The sequence below is a fragment of the Dendrobates tinctorius genome, unplaced genomic scaffold, assembly GCF_039654945.1.
Source record: "Dendrobates tinctorius isolate UK_male_01 unplaced genomic scaffold, ASM3965494v1 ptg000158l, whole genome shotgun sequence".
Lineage (NCBI taxonomy): Eukaryota > Metazoa > Chordata > Amphibia > Anura > Dendrobatidae > Dendrobates > Dendrobates tinctorius.
The window spans coordinates 7,925,101-7,949,296 of record NW_027361825.1 but is presented as its reverse complement, the minus strand read 5'-3'; the positions used below and the strand labels follow the sequence as shown (position 1 = coordinate 7,949,296).

The 24,196-nt window shown below is 42.3% G+C and overlaps 1 protein-coding gene across 5 annotated transcripts in view; it reads left to right on the top strand.

Moving 5' to 3' along the window:
* LOC141051811 (uncharacterized) overlaps positions 1–24,196 on the top strand; it is a 646,796-nt gene that overhangs the window by 510,066 nt on the left and 112,534 nt on the right. For 4 of the 5 annotated variants that reach the window (XM_073548842.1, XM_073548843.1, XM_073548841.1 and 1 more), the window contains exons 51-58: positions 1,125–1,163; positions 1,397–1,447; positions 8,457–8,552; positions 16,249–16,383; positions 16,547–16,636; positions 21,085–21,132; positions 22,945–22,983; positions 23,219–23,269. In XM_073548842.1, the coding sequence (XP_073404943.1) occupies positions 1,125–1,163; positions 1,397–1,447; positions 8,457–8,552; positions 16,249–16,383; positions 16,547–16,636; positions 21,085–21,132; positions 22,945–22,983; positions 23,219–23,269 (549 nt within the window). The remainder of the gene's footprint in view (positions 1–1,124; positions 1,164–1,396; positions 1,448–8,456; positions 8,553–16,248; positions 16,384–16,546; positions 16,637–21,084; positions 21,133–22,944; positions 22,984–23,218; positions 23,270–24,196) is intronic. The other variant, XM_073548845.1, reaches the window with a different exon arrangement.

Sequence of the window (24,196 nt, the reverse complement as noted above, 5' to 3'; positions counted from 1 at the left end):
AGAGGCGGCTCTGAGAATCAGATGGCAGCGAAGGGGCCAGACAGGTGAGTGGAGGTATCATTTTTGAACATCTTACATTTACTATGCTCTGTGGCTCGATGAGACATCAGAGTATAATAAGAGACATTCAATTCGCAGAGAATAACTTTGCTGAGAAATTAATTTCCTAATAAAAATTTACATAATGTGGAGAATTCAAATTGTCTCAAATCTTCTCATCGATAGTTTTGTGACATGGTGTAAATATTGTGTTGTGTGATAAAGGGGTTGACCGGTCTTCTACTAAAAATCTGCAGTCTCTACATGTGAATGAAGACTTTTGAATCTTCACAGCATGCACACCACACACTGTCAGGATTCTTCAGTGTTGCTGCCAAAAGCTGGTGGTCGTGTGACCACAAATATGCGATTTCCATGGCTCCGGACACATTCTGACTAGACATGCTCAGCCTCGCTTTAATACAAGAGATATGTGTGCGGACCAGCAAGTATACTCATCACATATGTGCATGTAAGCAAATCGCATACCTGTGGTGGAACCCGCACTTAGTGGCCACACTGGCGAATGCTGACAGCGTGTGGTGCACATACTGTAAATATTCAGGAGTTTGCAGTTAGAGTGTTTTCAGACTTTTGGAAGAAGACGGGACAACTCCTTTAATTTATAAAATTCTACATCTGTGACCAAGAGTAAGTGAGCTGCCAGCCGGCCCGGATTGGGACCGGGGCTCGTGTGATGTAAGAACCTCACATGCGCCCCTGGAACGCGAGTGCCGACATCACTGGAACGACACGGGAGGCGAGTATAGGTGTTTTTATGTTAATGAGGGGCAAATATCAAGATTGAGATCAGAAGAATCATTTTTTATGTGATGTGTCTAAAACCCCCAATTTCTACAGATCAGATTGGCATGGTTATAAACTATTATTTCTATACCGCGCCACCTACAGCACCATACGAAGCACCACAATTCCAACTACTAATAATAGGTTTTTGGTGCCAATTTACTTTGAAATGAACATGAAAATAAAAGCAAAACATGAAAGCAGCCATAAAGTTCTGCATCATGGGAAACCTGTAATTGTATGAAATGATATTGTTTAGTAACTTAATTCTGGTATAGTTCCAGATACGTCATCCACCCCAACTGCAGCCACTACAAGTAAGTGTCTAATACTTCTGCTATAGAGAATAAAGTAGTTTTTGTTATTTGGCTAGAATTTCAGCTGTATTTAGTTGTGATTACACTGTTTGTGGCACAGCTCATCCTACAATAAGAGCACTGAGTCCAACTAGAATCACTTTACTTGTAATTGTTTTCATGGATTTTTAAATATTCTTCTAAGAAAAAAAAGTCTGATGAAACGACTAATCTGTTTGATCATTTTGTCTCAGGTACAATCACAACAAAAAAGCAAAGTCCAACAACAACGACTGTGACTACGAGTAAGTATTTATTCCTTACAGGAAATGTAACACGTTTTTCTTTTATCACTAAGAAGAATGAATATTCACAGTACTAATATTTATAATCTGTTTTATATTCAGACTGTAATTTTCTTTTTATGCAGTGTCCATGATTATGGAGGCAGCCGTCATGCCTGCTCCGTTACTGTTTACTGTACAGCAGCTAAATGTCAGGAAATAACATATAGATTCTTTAGGAGAGTGTAGTACCCATGCCCTAGGACCAGTGCAGAGGTCACTGTGCAGGGAGGGGGAGGAGGTGAGCTGTGACAAGTGACAACACCTATTGTGAATGGTGGATCCTGTGTTACCTACCTGTATATAGAGGTGTTATCAGTCATTGAACAGGATGAGGAGGTGAGCTGTGACATCACCTATTGTGAATGGTGTTTCCTGTTTTATCTACTTTACATTGAGTGCTTATCACTCCTTGTACAGGCGGAGGAGGAGGAGGTGAGCTGTGACATCACATATTGTGAATGGTGGATCCTGTGTTATCTACTGTACATAGAGGGGTTATCATTCATTGTACAGGAGGAGGTGAGCTGTGACACCATCTATTATGAATGGTGGATCCTGTGATATCTACTGTACATAGAGGGGTTATCATTCATTGTACAGGAGGAGGGGGAGGAGGTGAGCTGTGACACCATCTATTTTGAATGGTGGATTCTGTGTTATCTACTGTAAATAGAGATGTTATCAGTCATTGTACAGGAGGAGGAGGTGAGCTGTGACATCACCAATTGGGAATGGTGGATCCTGTGTTATCTACTTTAAATCGAGGTGTTTTCAGTCATCGTAAAGGATGAGGAGGATGTGAGCTGTGACACCACCTACTGTGAATAGTGGATCCTATGTTGTCTACTTTATATAGAGGTATTATCAGTCTTTGTAAAGGAAGAGGAGGAGGTGAGCTGTGACATCACCTATTGTGAATAGTGGATCCTGTATTATCTACTTTATATACAGGTATATTTTTTATTTTATTCCAGTCTGTGATGATAATGAGATGACCGATATTTAACCCAATAAGGACACGGCCTATTTTAAGCATATTTTCATTGGGAAACCCTATTTTTTCTATTTAAATTATAATTTAAACAAATTTTCTTGTACCATTATATTCCTCTTTCTGTATACTAATTTCCATTAGGAAAGTATCCCTTAGCGGTGAGAAACTTAACAGTTGTTAAGCTGGAGTGGAGACACGGGGGTCGGCAAGCGCTCCTGTTTGCTTGCCAGAACTGCATGGACCAGGGATCGTCCCACCTAACACCCTCTTCCGTTAATGTGGGCATAACGCTACTCAGACAACGCAGGGTGCTGGTAAAACAGTGTGGCAATGCTTTATTGAACTTCAAAACAGGCAGATAACACATAGAACAGTCCCAGCAAAATTCCCCAAAATGGTGCAAATTACAGAGACTCACCCTTCTGCTCACCCATCGGGATAATGGCAGATGTTACGTCATAGCTCTCAGGGTCGCTACTCCACCTGTGGTACACACACAGAGAAGAAATATCGACAAGCGTAGGGAGAGGACAGTCCATATAGTCCATACAAGGTCCAAAGCCAGTTGACACGAAAGTCACCACCTGGCTTATCCGAACACCTTCATGGAGCCAAGTGACCAGTGGGTCCCAATCCTGGCTTTCTCCAAACGTATCCATGATTCAGCGATGATCAGTGGAGCAGATCTGTATCCTTCCAACCAGAGCCCAAAACCCCTAGGTTGTTTCCTATAGAATGATAGATCCATGTCCCTCGTGATGGAGCCATGACGAATTGGTTGCTGTCCTGTCTCTCGTCCGTTGGGTGTTTTGCAGAATGTCCGGCTGTGTCGCTCTCTCCCAGGATCTCTGTCTCAGTCTCTTTATACAGAGGCATGTAACCTATTTTTAGATTTTCCCAGTGTCCTTCAGTCCAGCATCACGATAAGGCCGGGGTCACACTAGCGATGAGTACGGACAAGTGCTATGCGATAAAACATTGCATAGCACTCGGACCAGTATTCATCTATGGGGCAGCTCCCATTAGCGTTTTTTTTTCTCTGCCATTTTCAACGTGCGAGTGAAACCGCAGCATGCTGCAATTGTACGTGTATATTGGCCAAGTTTCGCCAATGCACGTCTATGGGTACGAGAAAAAATCGAACACCACACGGACCATCCATGTGAGTTGTGAGAAATACACAAGCATTTTCCTCATCTCAACCCATTGAGCCACTAAATTCAATGGGGAAAAGCACTGACAAATGTAAAGCCATACAGATGTCACACGAATACATAGATTCGAGGAAATGGCATTGCAAACCAGGGCTGTGGAGTCGGTAAGCCACAGTTGCGACTCCGACTCCTGGATTTTATCAGGCTCCGAGTCTGACTCCGGCTCCGACTCCGACTCCGGCTCCGACTCCTTCATAAATGGCCAATTCATAACAACAAATTTACTGTTGTAAAATATTAAACATCGTGCTTATTCAGTTTCTCACCATCATATAAGTAATCAGACCACTTAGAGCAAAAACTACATTTATTAGAATACAATTAGAATATAGCAAATAACTTTTCTAAACTTTTCTAAACTGTAAGTAAATATGCAATAAACACTTTTATGCAGTTAATAAGAAGAAATCTATAAATTAGTCCCCAGAAAAAGTATTGCCTCTGTCAGATCCTCCTTCATGGATGCCCTCAAATCTGATCTAATTATTTTGAGAGCAGAGAACAACCTCTCTACACTAACTTGTGTTGGTGGCAAAGCAGTAACCACTCGGGCAACATCTCTGACAATGTCAGGATACAGAGGAATCGCTTGTTGCACTGTTATTTTTGATGAACGGTCAAATTTCTCAATTTCTTTTAGTGCACATGAAAAATTCTGCTGAAATGTACTGGCTGTGTTCCTTGATGGGGATGACTCTTCTTCTATGCGGGAACGCTTTGCACGGTCCTTGTGATCCAAATATTTTTCGAAATTAAATTCTTCATCAGTTGATGATGAGGGTGAAGATGTGGCAGGACGACCAAATTCTTCTTGTTCCTCCTGACTGTTCTGCAACCCTTTCATCCTTACTGCTATTTCAAACAGAGCTTCTTTTCCTTTACTTAGCTGTTGATCATCTAGAAGAATCCGATGCATTGGGTCTACATAAACAGCTGCCAAAAGAATGTTATTTTGTAATAGTAGCTCCTCTCTCCGTTTCATTGATGTAGCAATGCCACTTGCAATTAACCCTCCTGTTTGGGACAGGCGAAACATCAGGTTCTTCCACTCCTTTAAGAAAATACCTGGAGTTAAGTCCTCTGCTTGTAATTTTTTAGTCACTGTAAATGGGTGCTCTAGCAATTTTTCCAGCTCAGTCACCTGATTCCACTGACTTTCATTTAGCGTCAGTTGAGGGTTAGCCATGTCTACAAGAAAGGTTTTCAGTTCAACCAAGCGCTGAATTATTAAGTAAGTACTGCCCCATCGTGTGGCTTGATCAATAATTGCCCCTTTTCCAGCACGTCTCTTCAAAATTGAGTCAACTTTAGGGGTTCTGGCAACAGTAGCCAATTTTCTCACCTTGCCAATCAGTGCAGCAGCATGTCCTTCTCGCAGACTGTCTCTTATAGCCAGCTGTAGCGTATGCACAACACAGCGCATGTGATGAATGAAAGAACATATTGACACAGTTTCAACAAGATCATCTAAACTATCATGTTGCTGTTCATCTGAAGCAACTTCAGTTTGCTCCTCAGTTACAATACTGTGTTCCTCTATTTCAAACATTTCTGTGTCTGTGGACCCAGAATGTTCTTCTAGCTGCTGGTCACCATCATTACTCTCATTCATTAGCTTAATAGTACTTATCATATTTGAAGCATTGTCAGTTACGACAGAAAGAACTTGCTCTTTTTAAGTTCATAGTCTTGCAGAACCTTTTCCACCAAGACCTGGAGAAACTCACTGGTGTGATGAGCTTTGGTGTCTCTTACTGCCAATGTCTTGGTAACTATTTCTTTTTTGTCACAAACAAATCGGACATTGATGGCAAAATAGTTCACTCTGTGACGTGTGCAGGCATCCATTTTAAGAAACAGAAAGCGTCCCTTGAGAGTTTTTTTAAGTTCTTCCTTTTGTTTAAAAGCTTCTTCGATTACTAATTTTCTAATACTCTCTCTCTCCAGAGAAACACCAAGCTTGCGGGCCATTTCCTCATTCAGACACATAAAAGCTGGTCGTGAAAATAATGAAATGGGCACACTATCCTTTACAACAAGCTCTATGATCTATTTTTTAAATGTATCTACTGTCATTGTCACAGTAACTTTGTCACTGACAAAATATCTTGCAACTGATGGCTGCAAAGTTCTCTGCTCCTTTGTTTGGCTGGAAGAGCTGGGCACTGGTTCATTGGTTTGGATGCAGTCTTTCTCATCCACTGCTTTCAGTACTTCTGGATGAAAGCGCTGTAAATATACTATATCTACAGGATCAAGGAAATGCTGTAGATATAGTATATCTTGACTTCAGCAAAGCATTTGACAAAGTCTCTCATACAATCCTTATTGAAAAAATGACTAAGTATGGAATGGACAAGGCAACTGTTAGGTGGATTCATAGCTGGCTTAGTGATCGGACCCAAAGAGTGGTCGTAAATGGCTGCACATCCAGTTGGAAGAATGTCTCAAGTGGGGTACCACAGGGCTCTGTCCTGGGCCCTGTATTGTTCAACATCTTTATCAACGATTTAGATGAAGGAATTGAGGGTAAACTGATTAAATTTGCTGATGACACAAAGCTAGGAGGGATAGCTAATACTAGAGAAGAGAGAGAGAGGATTCAAAAAGATTTAAATAAACTGGAGAAGTGGGCAGCAACTAACAGAATGGTTTTTAACAGGGAGAAATGCAAAGTACTACATCTGGGCAATAAAAATGAAAAAAGCATATATAGAATGGGAGGAATAGGGCTAAGTGACAGCACATGTGAAAAAGACTTGGGTATACTAATAGATCACAGACTGAATATGAGTCAACAGTGTGATGCAGCAGCAAAAAAGGCAAATGCAATTCTAGGATGTATTAACAGAAGCATACAGTCTAGATCACGTGAAGTCATTATTTCCCTCTACTCCTCTTTGGTCAGACCTCATCTGGAATATTGTGTCCAGTTTTGGGCACCACATTTTAAAAAAGACATCAACAAACTGGAGCAAGTTCAGAAAAGAGCGACCAGAATGGTGACCGGTCTGCAAACCCTGTCTTATGAGGAAAGGTTGCAGGATTTGGGAATGTTTAGTTTGCAAAAGAGAAGACTGAGAGGAGACTTAATAGCTGTCTACAAATATCTAAAGGGCTGTCACATTGTAGAAGGATCAACTTTATTCTCATTTGCACAAGGAAAGACTAGAAGCAATGGGATGAAACTGAATGGGAAGAGACACAGATTAGATATTAGAAAAAACTTTTTGACAGTTAGAGTGATCAATGAGTGGAACAGGCTGCCACGAGAAGTGGTGAGTTCTCCTTCAATGGAAGTCTTCAAACAGAGGCTGGACAGACATCTGACTGGGATGATTTAGCGAATCCTGCTTTGAGAAGGGGGTTGGACCAGATGGCCCAGGAGGTCCCTTCCAACTCTACGATTCTATGATTCTATGATTCTAAATGTCTCTTTAGATTAGAAGCTCTGGTAGGAGCATTTTTATCTTTGCCTGAATATGCACTCATCTTGGCTTCACAGCATTTGTTTTCGTCTGGATCATTTGTCATACACTGACAGACATAATGTTTTCTATCTTGAGTGATGGTGAAATGTTCAAATACAGCTGATTTAATGTGATGCTTCTTTGACATTCTCAGGTTTTTAATTCTGCATTCACAATCCAAATGACAATTGTTTTTCCTAAAAACAATTGTACAAAATTATTGCCAGGTCGTACAACTGATATAGTGGTCAGTAATACTGTTATTATTCCTCATGTACTCACAGTTAACTGATGCAAAGTTTGTTGAAAGGATAATACTTCTTACAGTCTTCCTCTTCTGAGTAGCAGGCAGCTGTGAGATGCTTGGAAGACACACACCTAGTATGATCTAGTCTAGAGGAGGAGCTTTACTACTAAGAATTTGCAACACATTTTCACTTTCAGTTTCATACATTGTAAGTAGGGGGGTTGGGGCAGCATGAGGTTAACCAAGTATAAGATTAGATAAGGGCAGTGGAGAACAGTGACACACAAGAAGTAAGAAATGTCTCTATCTCCAGCAGAACTGCTTATCACTGTTGTTCATAGTTTGATAGAACATATATATTTGAGTAACATTTATAAAATTCATATGAAAGTTCAATTATGAAATATTAATACATTTTTTTTAAAGCTGGAGTCGGAGTCGGTACATTTCTACCGACTCCGACTCCAACCAAAACTAACTCCGACTCCACGACTCCGACTCCGACTCCACAGCCCTGTTGCAAACGGATTACATATGGCTCACCATACGGAGAACATTGGCACAATTCTCTGCCGAGAGAATCGGACCAATTTTTCATACAGCAAGTGTGACTCCGGCCTAAGGAGAAGAATGGTGATGACCAAGTTGCCTTGTTTCATTATGTAATCTATTTGCTTAGATGTTCCTCCTCTCTTTTAAAAATCAGCAAACTATCTGGGCTAGAGAATGCATAATTAGCATATCAGTAGACCTCACTATTCATCAAGGATGAGAGCACACTATGCTATATCAAATATTAGCTTACAAGTCAATATTCCAGCCTTACACAATCAAAAGTCTGTTATCTTAACCCACCACTTAAATCCAAAAGCCAATATACAGATAAAAAGTCAATTCTTCTTGGTTTGCTAAACTTATTCATCTGGGAAATTAAGATATAATCTGGTTTCTTCACACTCAGTTTATATAATAAATGTATAATAAAGGTAAACACTATCTAAAATAATGTTGGTAACAATCGTGTGTTTTTAACAATATGCAGAAAAGAAACACTGCTGGTGCCTTCCTCAACACTGCAATCCAAATATGCACAACTACAACCATCATAAATGCACCCTTGTCCCGTGTGACTGTCCACGTAAGTAACATTCACCCCAGTATTACCTAATAGAGATTCAGCCTCTTTGTAAACTCACTGCATAATAGATATACATTAACCCTTTAAGGACACAATCTATTTCAGCCTATATGTGAAGACTCTTTTTCATTTTCTTTAATCTCTGCTTCCAAATAGCCATAAATTTTTTCCTGTCTTCCTCAGGAGGGACTATCTTTTTTTCAGGTTGAAAAATATTTTTCATCAAAACAATTTTACATATAGATTATTGACTCTTACTACTTTTTGTGGGATCCAAGAAGTATCGTTTCTCCTAGCGAAGAGTGACATGATAAGCATGCTGAGCTGAGTAGACTGAAAGCAATGCTTCTCTGGGAAATATGCAAATTGTATCTTCAAAGAGGAAGAGGACTAGAACTCTAGTGCCACCTATAGGAAGTAGCAGTAGTAAAAGTCAATGTCAGCCCTTTAACAAGCCTTGTCACGTGACTTAGAATAAAAGCCAAAACCAGAATCTCAAATTGCAGACACTGTATTTCTTGTCAGTTCAAAGTGTGAGAACTGGTTTGGCTGTGTGAGAGGCATCTCCAAAACACAGTGTCTGCAAATTGAGATTCTGGTTTTGGCTTTTATCCTAAGTCTTGTGACAAGCCTCCTTAAAGGGTCTACATTGACTTTTACGATTGCTACTTCCGATAGCTGGCGCCAGAGTTCTAGTCCTCTCCCTCTCTGAAGAGACAATATGCATATTTCCCAGAGGAGCATTGCGGCTTTAAGTCGCCTCATCTCGGCGTGCTTAACATGTCACTCTCGGCACGGAGAAACAATACTTCTTGGATCCCGATCAGACGCCTCTCACACAGCCAAACCAGATCTCACACTTTGCACTTATGAGGGGCAGAATTGAGATTCTAGTTTTGGCTTTTATCCTAAGTCACGTGACAAGGCTCGTTAAAGGGTCGACATTGACTTTTACGATTGCTGCTACCAATATGTGGCGCCAGAGTTCTAGTCATCGTCCTCTATGAAGAGACAATTTGCATACTTTTTGTGGGGAATGATAACTAAAAGAAAACTCTGCTCTTGTTTTTGTGTGGTTTTTTTATTACATATCAGGCAGTTTAAAGGGAGCATGTCGGTGATTAATTATAAAATGTTCCATTGTGTGCCAGAGTTGTTTAGAGTTACCATAGTATCATTGCTTTGAATTAAAGTATGTGCCAAATAGAGGTGCCGTAAGGCAACAAATTAAAGGGAATCTGTCAGTGGGATCAAACCTCCTGCTCCGTCTATATCGGCATGCAGATCATAGAAAGTCATACCTTGATATCTGTGATCCGATGTCTTATTCCAGAGAATTTACATTTTTCTTATATGTAAATAAGTTGTTAAGATCTATGGGCCGGACTTAGATCTCCCTGAGAATCTGCCTCCATAGCTTATTTTAAGCCTTATATGACCATTGATGTAACCATACATCCAGGTCGGTAGGTGCTTACCGACCTTGTACTTATGGATACGTCATATCTTTCATGTGGCACTGTGACCACATTCGTGGGGATCACATTACGATGTCTGCTGATTAACACATCAGGGCACCTGGAGTCATCGTCCGGGTAGTGGCGACGCCTCTTAAGAGCACCGATCATAGGCTGGAGCCTAGCAACCACGGCGTCACTAGGACCTGCTCTAATTGGTGCGATTGGACGATGATGGCAAATTCACCAATCAGAGTGTACAGACACGATTTGATTCAACAGTGAGTGCCCTGTACTTCCTCATTATAGCTACGCAGATGTATAGGGCAGTCACTGTGCCATTCTGTGCACCTTTCTGGGCCTTGTGGTGCCACAGATTTTTTCAAGCCTGTGCCATCACTGGTGCTGCAGCGGAAGACGATAGAAGACATTTCTTATCTTTCCCTGATCTGGTCCTGATCCCTGATCATTCCTAAGCCACCCATAGCTCTCCTTTTCTCCCCTTTTCCCCCTTTTTTCCTATCTCCCTTCCCTCCCTTCTGCCACCGAGCACTGATCGCTCAATTCTTGACAGGTTTTTTCTTTTTTGTACGTCATGCAGCTACACAGCGCTGATCAGTAACACAAATCACTGATCCACACTCGTGCTCGCTGTTTTCAATGACTTTTTTTTGTCCCTGTCTATTTTTAATTCTTCCCCCCCCTTTACACCACTTCGTGTGTGCATCCTACAGCTGCCAAGCCACTGATCAGATGTAGATCACTGATTAGCGTCCGTGCTCGCTTTGGCAAGTCCTTTATTTTCCCTGTCTGTTTTTCATCCCTTTTTGCATCACATCCGTGCAGGCATCCTACAGCTGTCGAGTGTTGATCACTAATGCACATCAGTGATCAGCCTCTGGTTGTTTTATTTTTTTCCGTGAAAAAAGAATCAAAAGAAATAATTTAGATTAGTTGATAGGACTAGACTAAGAACAATAAAAATATACTGTAATAATCGGTGTCTACTACAGTAATTTTTCCAGAATTCTGTAAGGGATAGTTTAATACAGTAAAGAGTAAAGAAAAAAAAGAATGTAGATAAGTTGATAGGAATAGATTATGGACAGTAAAAATATAGCTTAATAATCACTGTCTAAATGTTAGGGCCTGCGTAACGCACCAAATAATATAACAGGAGATATGAGGTGCGTTCGCAGCCTGGGATCCACCGTGCAGAGATGGAACCTGCTGCTGAGTAATGGCGGAACTAGATGGTGGATGAACGCTTGCTCACACGTGGGTTAACATCACCCAGTGTGAATGGAAGCGAACTCTGTTGCTCCACAGAGCCGCTAAAACAAACGTCTGAGCCTGTTGAACTCGCAGAGCTCGGCTGAGTGAGCGCTAAATAGAGGTCACAGAGCTCTGTCCCAAAGGCACAGGACTAGAGCTCCTCTAGACCATCAGTGCTTGGCGCCGCGGCTTCAGTGGAAAAAGGAGAAGATATATATAATCGCGCCAAGTGCGCACAGTACCGCTTCGGCGGATGCCACTAACCACCCGGGGTGGGGAGGAAAGCGCTAGAGGTGCGCACGGTATTGCACTGGCTGTTACTGATACCTTGCACTGTACGACAATGCCCTGAGCAGGGAGGCACAGTCGGATGCAGAGGACTAGGATGCACTGTGGCGTATAGCTTAGGCTAGTTTCACACTTGCTTTTTTTTGCAGCGCGTTTTTCCCGCAAAAAAACACATTGAAAAAACGCATACAAAAGCATACAACTGCTGCGTTTTTTTCAAGCATTTTTATGAGCATGCATGAAAAAAACGCAGCGTTTTTATGCGTTTGTATGCGTTTTTAGTGCGTTTTTACCGCGTTTGCATTTTTTTCCAACATTAGGTGGCCCCTCACACTAACCCAAACCATGACTTTACTAACCCTAACCCTGACCCTAACCCTAACCCTGACCCTAACCCTAACCCTAACCCTGACCCTGACCCTAACCCTAACCCTAAACCCCCTTAACTAACCCTAACTCTAACCCAAACCCCTAAATTCCATGGTTAAAAAAAAAAAACACATATGCAAAAAAACGCATACATGAGCATGCCAGTGCGCACATATGCGCATCCATAGGCTATAATGGCCATTTTTAGCGCAAAACGTGCGCATATGTGCGCATGCGCTTTTTTGCAGGGCCAAAAAATGCAACATGCTGCGTCTGGAAAATACAAACGCACACCCCAAAAAACGCAGCGCATGAAAATCGCATACATGCTCTTACAAGCGCGCAGGTATGCGCACCCATGTTAAATATAGGGGAAAAAACGCATGCGCACATATGCGTTTTTTTCCAGCGCTAAAAAACGCAAATGTGAAACCAGCCTTAGCCACTGACAGGCGCTGACTCTAACCACTAAGCCCTAACAACAGTCACAACCAAGGGTAGGGGTTTCATAATGAGTCATTCACAGTCACAAACATCCGTCATCATACACACCATAAGCCACAAGAGTCTATACTAGCGCATGGCCGAGCGGCCATGTGACTCTTTTATAGCGGCGTCCTTCCTGGACCTTCCCAGTAGTGGACCAATCAGAGCAGGAACGGGACCTGTGCATGTGACCTCCAACCTCCAATGAGAGGTCGTCCCACGGGCATGCTCAGTAGGCAAAATACAGGACTTAGTCCCTGGAGCGTCTGCTTGCTGCTGACTCAAGCATGGTGTTACAACAGAGCCTGAAGGAGCAACCAGACGCCTAGCATTAGCCTGGGCAAGATACCTGGACCAACGTCTCTGCTGAGCAGAAATCTCTGCGGCCGCAGAGGAATGGGAGACCGCAGAGGACATGGCTTGAGATTCCCCCCATGCAGTGGAGGAAACTCGATGCCTAACATTACCCCCTCCCCCCCGAGCCTCGCTACTCTCAAATGCTGCAATGAGTAGTGGAGCACAGATGTTCTCCATTGGCTCCCAGGCCCGATCCTCTGGACCATGACCCCTCCAATCCACCAGATAATACTTTTTTTCCACGTACCACCTTGCAGCCAACTATGGCGTTCACCTCAAACTCATCCGAGGACAAGCTTGACGTCCCGGCAGATGACTCGGAGAATCAGGACATGTGAATGGGCTTAATGAGGGAAACGTGGAAGGTATCAGTGATACCCAGGCGTGGGGGAAGAGCCAGTCGGTAGACTCCACGATTGACCTGTTCGAAACCTTGAGAGGACCAATGTAGCGGGGTGCGAACTTAGTGGACTCGACCCGCAGCCTGATATTATGGGCGGAGAGCCACACTAAGTCGCCAGGGATGAAGGTCGGAGCGGGGCGATGGTGTGCGTCGGCGGAGACCCTCATTCTCTCCTTTGAGGCCCGGATGGCATCCTGAGTGCGGTCCCAAATGTCACGTGCCTCCACCACCCAGTCTGCCACCCTAGAATCGGTGGAAGACACGGGCATGGGAACAGGGACGCGAGGATCCTGGCCGTAATTGAGGAGGAATGGGGTCTGACCGGTGGAATCGGCCACAGCGTTGTTCAACGTAAACTCCGCCCATAGTAGCAGGAATGTCCAGTCATCCTGCCTTGCCGAGACAAAGTGTCGTAGGTATGTGACCAGGGTCTGGTTGGCCCTCTCTACCAACCCATTTGTCTCGGGATGATAGGCCCAGGAGAGATTCAGCTCAATGCTGAGCAAACTGCATAGTTTTCTCCAGAACCGAGATGCAAACTGGGGACCCCGGTCACTGACTACCTTGTCCGGCATACCATGCAGGCGAAAGACATGTTTAATGAAGAGCGCTGCCAGGCCCCAAGCAGACGGTAACCTCGAGAGGCACCAGATGCACCATTTTGGAGAAGTGGTCAGTGACAACCCAGATAACCGTGCTGCCATTGGACTTGGGCAGTCCCACCACAAAATCCATGCCAACCATCTCCCAGGGGGTAAAGTAGCCCAGCGGGCCATTGCCGAGGAGACCTATTCTGGGTGCAAGAGACGCATGCCCGAATGTAGTCTCCGATGTCCCGGGCCATATGTGGCCACCAATATGTTCTCGCCAGAAGGTCGATTGTCCGCTTCGTCCCAAAGTGTCCACCCACCCTGGATGCGTGAGCCCAAAAGAGGCCCTCCGGTCGCAAACGGGCTGGGACAAAAGTCTTGCCCGGGGGCACCGAATCTAGAGCGACCAGAGCTACGGTCCTCAGGCTCTCAGATGGGACGATCAAGCGAGGCGCTGTCTCCTCCTCCGATGACACCACGGAGCAAGAGAGAGCGTCGGCCCGGATGTTCTTCTCACCGGACAGAAAATGAAGGGTAAAGTGGAACTGGGAGAAAAAGAGTGACCATCTGACCTGGCGAGAATTATCCGTCTGTAGGTAGACCAAGTTTTTGTGGTCAGTGAACACCTGGAAGGGAAAGCGAGCCCCCTCCAGGAGATGTCTCTACTCCGAGAAGGCCAACTTCATTGCCAGCAACTCCCTGTCCCCGAAGGAATAGTTCCTTTCCACCGGTGAGAAGGTCTTGGAGAAGAAGAAGCACGGATGCTTCCGATCTTGAGCGTCATTCTAGAAAAAAACCGCTCCGGCACCGACGGAAGATTCATCCACCTCCAAGATAAAAGGCTTATCAACATCGGGGCAGTGGAGAATGAGAGCGCCGGCAAAATGAATCTTGATAGAGACAAAGGCCTTGGAGACCTGTTCTGACCACAACTTGGGGTTGGCTCCCTTCTTGGTGAGGGCGACCAAGGGAGCTACCAAGGTGGAGAAGTGGGGAATGAACTGGCGGTAGTAGTTTATGAACCCCAAAAAGCGCTGCACCATTATCACGACCCATAAGAGTCAGTCCAGCCGGTGACACAATAAACACCATCAACAAGATGGGAAAACCAGGAGGAAGGCTCTAATAGTAGGGAACGAGGGATGGGGCACCTCCTAACTCAGCCTGTGCCTATCCCTAAGTTCCCCTAATGCCCTATCGTATTGCCAACTGTTCAGCAATAAAGGTTCGGATACAGCTTTAAAGAAGGCTACTACTTGGATATAACACAATTTTATTATACATTGACCAATCCAAGTGACAAAAACACCAAATCAATGGAATGTATGACAATGATATCGAAATAGAAAATAGTATGATATTGCGTATACTTATATATTCAAACTACAAAGGTTTTGGTACATATACTCACATCAGAAAGAAGAGAAAAGAATCTTCACTAGGGGCATTTACACCTGTCCAGAAATACTTCAACTGGAGGAGAGGTCAGCGAAGACAGAATGCGCCCTAGGACCCACACTGCGAAGAGCGTCCTCTTACAGAGGTGCACAAAGCTCCTGCCTTCAGTGACTGCTTCACCAACTTTTATATGCTTTAAACAAAAGGTTTACACAATATAATATTGTGTAAACATGAAAATCATACACCAGAACAAAGTTTCCAACAACATGCTATGATCAGAGCCCTAGCATAAAATATATATATTTCACACTACAGTTAAAGAGATCTTTAAGATTGAATACACTATAATGGTTTCAGATCGCCAACTATACTTTTGGTTTTACATTAGGCTTACCCAGCTATATTTCTATAGCTTTATGTAAAAGAATCTGCAATTGTCTATATGTCTAGTCCACTTTTAACCCCCATATGACACAAATATCAGTTGATGCCTTGTCAATATACTCGCACCATTCACTGCTCTTAAAATTCAAGTAAGTCAACAGCGTACACAAAGGTTAATCCTTTCCAGTAATCTAGATTAAACATACTGTTTCAACAAGCATTGTCTTTTAGTATACTCAACACTAAGGCTGCATTTCAATAGCCATTGCTGGTCTGACCTCATGAACACTGGTTTCCAAGAATTGGATATGGGGCCTTCAAATGCTAACATTTCAGGTTAATTTCAATATGGACTCCAAATAGTCATTTTTATATAATTCACACTACACCTATGCGGGTCCTTCCCCCCTCCGCTGTAACATACCTGGTCTCTAGCTGTCACCTCATTCTACCTTGGCTAGTGCACTGGCACAAGGGTCATGGGAAAGGTGTAGCCCACAGGGAGATACAGCAGGATCTGTGTGGGGATTAGAAATAGATGAAATACCAGACTTGAGTGACACAAAGTTACAGGTCTTACTCTTTGTTTAGCATGTGACACCATGTTTGCTATGTTCTCATTGCCCACCACCGATGACCACCACCATCTTTCATTGGAATAAATGAACTTTTTTTTCTGGTGTCAGATATAACTACTACACAACATCCAACAACAACAACAACCCTGAAGCCTGCAACCACACAACGCCCAACAACTACAACCCTGCCACCTGTAACCACAAAACGCCCGACAGCTATAACTCTGCCAACTACCACTGAAGGTATGCTATTGAACTTACTAAACTTACCAAAAAACAACCCAAAGCAGCCAAAACTACCATCCTGCTTTTCCTATTCGCCTCTTTACTTTGCTGCGTTGGAACATTATGTTGATCGTTTATACAGAACAATGATGATAATAACATTCATGTCTTCTAAACATAGGAGATGGTCAGTGCTGGTGCCTTCCTCAACATTGCAGCCCAGAAATGTACTACAGTAATCTATGTCATCCTATACCGTGTGAATGTCCACGTAAGTAAGATTTACCTCAATATTATGGAGCACATGTGATCACTAGAGATATGAAAATCTTTTGAAATTTGAAGTCACCACCTTTGCCAAATTTTCACAAGAAATTATTTTCACTGCTAATAGAAAGTATTATTTTAAAGCTACATTTGCCCTGAAGAGATGTGTATAGCACACATATGATTTGCACTGAATCCACTTGGTCATCAATGCTGACAACATCTCTATATGCAGGAGATATAACATGATTCACCACCAGGGCAAGTTTTAGACAATGTGGGGCCCCGGACAAAAGTTTAAAGTGGGGCCCAGAATGCTAACATGTTGCACCATCACAAAGAAACGTTTTGGTTTATCCAGGCCGATAACAAGTGCGATAGACAATATTGAAGTAGTTAGGTGCCTTTTCACAGAGGCTTACGTAGAATGATGGGCAGAGAAGTAGTAGTGTAATCTGTCCCCGCATAGTATCGTTATCAGCAGCACTTCTGCAGTTTACACCGGTGATGTGCTGCTGAGAGAAGTGATTTTTGCTCCAACAAAAAACAATCTATTCAAATTATGAATAAGCCGAATTTTGCTAGTTTGTTGGGCGATGTGTACACCTGTGAAGTCTCGTCTTCATTGCCAGTACTTCTAAATGTGGATGCTACATACATAAGCACTGTGTGTGACACAAACATTGTATGTTACACACATATATACACACAAGACATGTTACACACACATATGTATATACATGTAGCACACACATGTATACAGAGAGCATATGCACACACATATATGTATACTCAGTTCAGATACATGCAATCCCAGAGCTCCTGCATACAGATAAATTCATATTTGAAGCACAAACATACAGATGCATGCATACATGGAGCATATACATACAGACGCATACATACACAAAGCACATATATTCAGATGCGTACAACCAGATATATACTGTATATGCACAGGCACATAAGGTATATACAGAGAGATATATAAACTTACAAGCATACATAAACAATTAACACCACCAATCTAAGAGATAGCTATATGTTTTGTAGACCATCTCTGTTGAAAAGAAAAGATTCCAGCTCCAGTTGACCTCATTAATTTTGCTAATATGTACAACCCCTGGCAAAAATTATGGAATCACTGGCCTTGGAGTTTGTTCATTCAGTTGTTTAATTTTGTAGAAAAAAAGCAGATCACAGACATGGCACAAAACTAAAATCAATGCAAATGGCAACTTCCTGGCTTTAAAAGAAATCAAGAGCAAAAAATGTGGTAGTCAGTAATGGTTACTTTTTTAAACCAAGCATAGGGAAAAAAATTATGGAATCACTCAATTCTGAGGAAAAAATTATGGAATCACCCTGTAAATGTTCATTCCCAAAACTAACACCTGCATCAAATTAGATTTGTTTGTTAGTCTGCATCTAAAAGGAGTGAGCAAACCTTGGAGAGCTGTTGCACCAAGTGGACTGACATGAATCATGGCTCCAACACGAGAGATGTCAATTCAAACAAAGGAGAGGATTATCAAACTCTTAAAGGAGGGTAAATCATCACGCAATGTTGCAAAAGATGTTGGTTGTTCACAGTCATCTGTGTCTAAAATCTAGACCAAATACAAACAACATGGGAAGGTTGTTAAAGGCAAACATACTGGTAGACCAAGTAAGACATCAAAGCGTCAAGACCAGAAACTGAAAGCAATATGTCTCCAAAACAGGAAATGCACAACAAAACAAATAAGGAACGAATGGGAGGAAACGGGAGTCAACGTCTGTGAACGAACTGTAAGAAACCGCCTAAAGGAAATGGGATTTGCATACAGAAAAGCTAAACGAAAGCCATCATTAACCCCTAAACAGAAAAAACAATGTTACAATGGTCTAAGGAAAAGCATTCGTGGACTGTGGATGACTGGATGAAAGTCATATTCAGTGATATATCGCAAATCTGCATTGGGCAAGGTGTTGATGCTGGAACTTTTGTTTGGTGCCTTTCCAATGAGATTTATAGAGATGACTGCCTGTACAGAACATGCAAATTTCCACAGTCATTGATGATATGGGGCTGCATGCCAGGTAAAGGCACTGGAGAGATGGCTGTCATTACATCTTCAATAAATGCACAAGTTTATGTTGATATTTTGGACACTTTTGTTATCCATCCCACCAATTGAAAGGATGTTTGGGGATGATGAAATCATTTTTCAAGATGATAATGCATCCTGCCATAGAGCAAAAACTGTGAAAACATTCCTTGAAAAAAGACACATAAGGTCAATGTCATGGCCTGCAAATAGTCCGGATCTCAATCCAATTGAAAATCTTTGGTGGAAGTTGAAGAAAATGGTCCATGACAAGGCTCCAACCTGCAAAGCTGATCTGGCAACAGCAATCAGAGAAAGTTGGAGCCAGATTGATGAAGAGTACTGTTTGACACTCATTAAGTCCATGCCTCAGAGACTGCAAGCTGTTATAAAAGCCAGAGGTGGTGTGGTGCAACAAAATACTAGTGATGTGTTGGAGTGTTTTTTGTTGGTTTGTTTTTTATGATTCCATGATTTTTTCCCTATGCTCGGTTTAAAAAAGTAACCATTACTGACTACCACATTTTTTGTTCTTGATTTCTTTTAGTGTTTCTTAAAGCCAGAATGTTGCCATTTGAATTGACTTTAGTTTTGTGCCATGTCTGTGACCTGCTTTTTTTTCTACAAAATTAAACAACTGAATGAACATCCTCCATGGCCGATGCTTCCATAATTTTGCCAGGGGTTGAAGTAAAATTTGGTAAGATTCCTGGTTAGAGAAACAGCAAAGTGTGGGGAATTTGGCCCAAGGGTCATGGAAATGGTAGAGCCCAAATGGATTTGCAGCAAGAACTGGGTGGGGTGACTTAAACTGTAGTATCAGACTCCAGGGACAAAATATTGCATCCCTTCTACTATGTTAGGCATGTCAATGTCTAAATCTCATTTGCTATGTGTCAACTGCTCACCATTACATTCTTCTTTTTCTTTGGAATTAAATTTGTTTTTGGGCAACAGACAATACTACTACACTGCGCCCAGAAACTACAACCATACCACCGGCTACCACAAAACGCCTAGTAACTACAACCATACCAACCATTACCACAGAACATTCAATAACTACAGCCATACCACCAACTACCACAGAACACCCAACAACTACAACCATACCACCATTTATCACAGAACGCCCAAAAATGACAACCATACCACCATCTACCACAGAAAGTCCAACAGCTACAACCATACTATCATTTAGCACAGAACGCCCAACATTTACAACCATACCATCCATTACCACAGAAAGCCCAACAACTACAACCATACCACCATTTATCACTGAGCTCCCAACTACTACAACCTTACCACCAACTACCACAGAACGCCCAAAAACTACAACCATACCACCATCTACCACAAAACACCCAACTAGTACAACCATACCACCATCTACCACAGAACGCCCAACAGCTACAAACATACCACCAACTACCACAGAACCCCCAACAACAACCATATCACCCATTACTACAGAACACTCAACAACTACAACTACAGCCATACCAGCCATTACCACAGAACTTTCAACAACTACAACCATACCACAAACTACCACAGAACGCCCAACAACTACAACCATACCAACATTTACCACAGAACTCCCAATAACTACAACCATAGCACCAACTACCACAGAACGCCCAGCAACTACACCCATACCACAATCTACCACAGGACTCCCAACAACTACAACCATACCATCATCTACCACAGCACACCCAATAACTATAACCATACCACCCATTACTACAGAACGCCTAACAACTACAACCATACCAACCGTTACTACAGAACATTCAACAACTACAGCCATACTACCAACTACCACAGAACGCCTAACAACTACAGCCATACTGTCAACTACCACAGAACACCCAACAACTACAACAGAACTACCATCTATCACAGAACGCACAACATCTACAATCATACCACCAACCACCACAGAACGCTCAACAACTACAACCATACCACCAATTATCACAGAACACCCAACAACTTCAACCACAGCACCAACTACCACAGAACGCCCAACAAGTATAACCATACCACCAACAACCACAGAATTCCCAACAACTGCAGCCATGCCACCTACTACTGATGGTACGTTACTCAATTTACTAAACTTACCAATAAGGCATTGGTTCTTCAGCCTTGCAATCTACAGGAAGCCTCTTTCAAATTGAAGAGGCTATCTACCAAAATTAATTTTGGCATGTACTTAATGCAACTGAGACTAGTAACTTGCTTTTTTATATATGCCTCCTTCCTTGTCTGCGTTTGTGCAGAGAAATTAGATAAGAAAATCAAAAGCAAAAAGCTCTGATTGATATTATTAAGTCAGTCTTCTTTTCTTCAGCTCCGACTACATCAACAAGCTCAACAACCACTCCACGTCTTATTTCTGGTAAGCTATTGGTATACTTGTAGTAAAAAATGTAAGACTTGGTAATGTCAAAATTAAATTAATTTTAGAGTAAGATTCAATCCATTGGAATATACAAAACTATCTGCATATTTGAGAATATTGATTTTTGTAAATTTGCATGGATTAAAAAAATGACTCTCAGCTTTTTGCTATATTGCTGAGCTGTGGACAACCAGAATAAGTTAAAAAAAAAGTTATACTCAGGAATCCACTAATCTGCCTAGTCTCTCTACCACTTGATGTCCATCATGTGGTCTTCAGAGCCACTTTTTCTTTTCTTCTTCATGCTGCCCGCTGTCCGGTCCTTGGGTACATCTTTGACCAGTTTACTCCTGGTGACCAGGCCTCAGAGGTCGCTGCGCATTGCTCGTCCATGACATCATGTTGTCTGATGCGCAATGACCTCAGCGGCCTGGTCTCAGCCTGAAGTCCTGGCCTAGAGTGAATAGGTTTAAGATGCCATAGCAGATTTCATAGGACTGGATGGCAAACTGTTCTCTGGGCCTCTTCTACTGCCTTCATACACCACATTTCCCAGCCTGTTCAATTTAGGCTTGAAATTTAAGCCGCAACCTCACTGTGCATTTCAAGAGATGAGGCACCTCGGAGGAAAGAGGCGGCTCTGAGAATCAGATGGCAGCGAAGGGGCCAGACAGGTGAGTGGTGAGTATCATTTTTGAACATCTTACATTTACTATGCTCTGTGGCTCAATGAGACCGCAGAGTATAATAAGAGACCTTCAGTTTGTGGAGAATAACTTTGCTGAGAAATTAATTTCCTAATAAAAATTGACATAATTTGGAGAATTCAAATTTTGTCATATCTGCTCATCGATAGTTTTGTGACATGGTGTAAATATTGTGTTGTGTGATAAAGGGGTTGGCCGGTCTTCTACTAAAAATCGCCAGTCACTCCAAGTGACTACAGACTTTTGAATCTTCACAGCATGCACACCACACACTGTCAGGATTCTTCAGTGTTGCTGCCAAAAGCTCTATGTCACTTGACAACAAATATGCGATCTCCATGGCTCTGGACACATTCTGACTACACATGCTCAGTCTCGCTTTAAATAAAAGTGAAATGTGTGCGGACCAGCAAGTATACTCATCACATATGTGCATGTAAGCAAATCGCATACCTGTGGTTAAACCTGCACTTAGTGGCCACACTGGCGAATGCTGACAGCGTGTGGTGCACATACTGTAAATATTCAGGAGTTTGCAGTTAGATACAGTGTTTTCAGACTTTTAGAAGAAGACGGGACAACTCCTTTAATTTATAAAATTCTACATCTGTGACCAAGAGTAAGTGAGCTGCCAGCCGGCCCGGATTGGGACCGGGGCTCGTGTGATGTAACAGCCTCACGTGCGCCCCTGGAACGCGCGTGCCGACATCGCTGGAACGGCACGGGAGGTGAGTATAGGTGTTTTTATGTTAACGGGGCAAATATCAAGATTGAGTAGGGGTTGTCCTAGTAGTGGACAATCTCTTTAAGCCAATCTCTTGACAGAAGAATATTTTTTTAATGTGATGTGTCTAAAACACCCAATTTATACAGATCAGATTGGCATGGTTTTAAACTAGTTATTTTTATATCGCTCGCTCCATCTACATCACCATACTAAGCACAACAATTCTAACTACTAATAATAGGTTTTTGGTGTCAATTTACTTTAAAATAAACATTAAAATAAAAGCAAAACATGAAAGCAGCCATAAAGTTCTGCATCATGGGGAAACTGTAATTGTATGAAATGATATTGTTTAGTAACTTAATTCTGGTATAGTTCCAGATACGTCATCCACCCCAACTGCAGCCACTACAAGTAAGTGTCTAATACTTTTGATATAAATAAAAATGTTTATTTTTTTATTATTTGACTAGAATTTCGGCTGTATTTAGTTGTGATTATACTGTTTGTGACACAGCTCATCCTACAATAGAGCACTGAGTCCAACTAGAATCACTTTACTTGTAATTGTTTTCATGGATTTTAAAATATTCTTTTATGAAAAAAAAGTCTGATGAAACGACTAATCTGTTTGATCATTTTGTCTCAGGTACAATCACAACAAAAAAGCAAAGTCCAACAACAACGACTGTGACTACGAGTAAGTATCTAACATGGACACATCTTATTTATTTCTTACAGGAAATGTAACACGTTTTTCTTTTATCACTAAGAAGAATGAATCTTCACAGTACTAATATTTATAACTAGCTGAAGAGCCCGGCATTGCCAGGGCATAGTAACTTAACTGTGGTTAGTTATAAGAAGTTATAATGATTATCCTCCATCCCTTAGTCCCGTGCCCATATACCCGTCATACATATCCTCCATCCCATAGTCCCATGCCCATATACCCATCAGACATCCTCCATCCCATAGTGCCATGCCCATATACACATCCTCCATCCCATAGTCCTGTGCCCATATACCCATCATACATATCCTCCATCCCATAGTTCCATGTCCATATACCCATCATACATATTGTCCATCCCATATTCCTGTACCCATATACCCATCTCACATCCTCCATCCCATAGTCCCGTGTCCATATACCCATCATACATATCCTCCATCCCATAGTCCCATGTCCAAATACCCATCATAGATATCCTCCATGTCATAGTCCAGTGCCCATATAACCATCACACATCCTTCTTCCCATAGTTCCGTGCCCATATACCCATCATACATATTCTCCATCCCATAGTCCACTACCCATGTACCCATAACACATCCTCCATCCCATAGTCCCGTGCCCATATACCCATCATACATATCCTCGATCCCATAGTCCCATGTCCAAATACCCATCGTAGATATCCTCCATGTCATAGTTCAGTGCCCATATACCCATCACACATCCTTCATCCCATAGTCCTGTGCCAATATACCCATCATACATATCCTCCATACCATAGTCCAGTGCCCATATACCCATCACATATCCTCCATACCATAGTCCAGTGCCCATATACCCGTCATACATATCCTCCATCCCATAGTCCCATGCCCATATACCCATCAC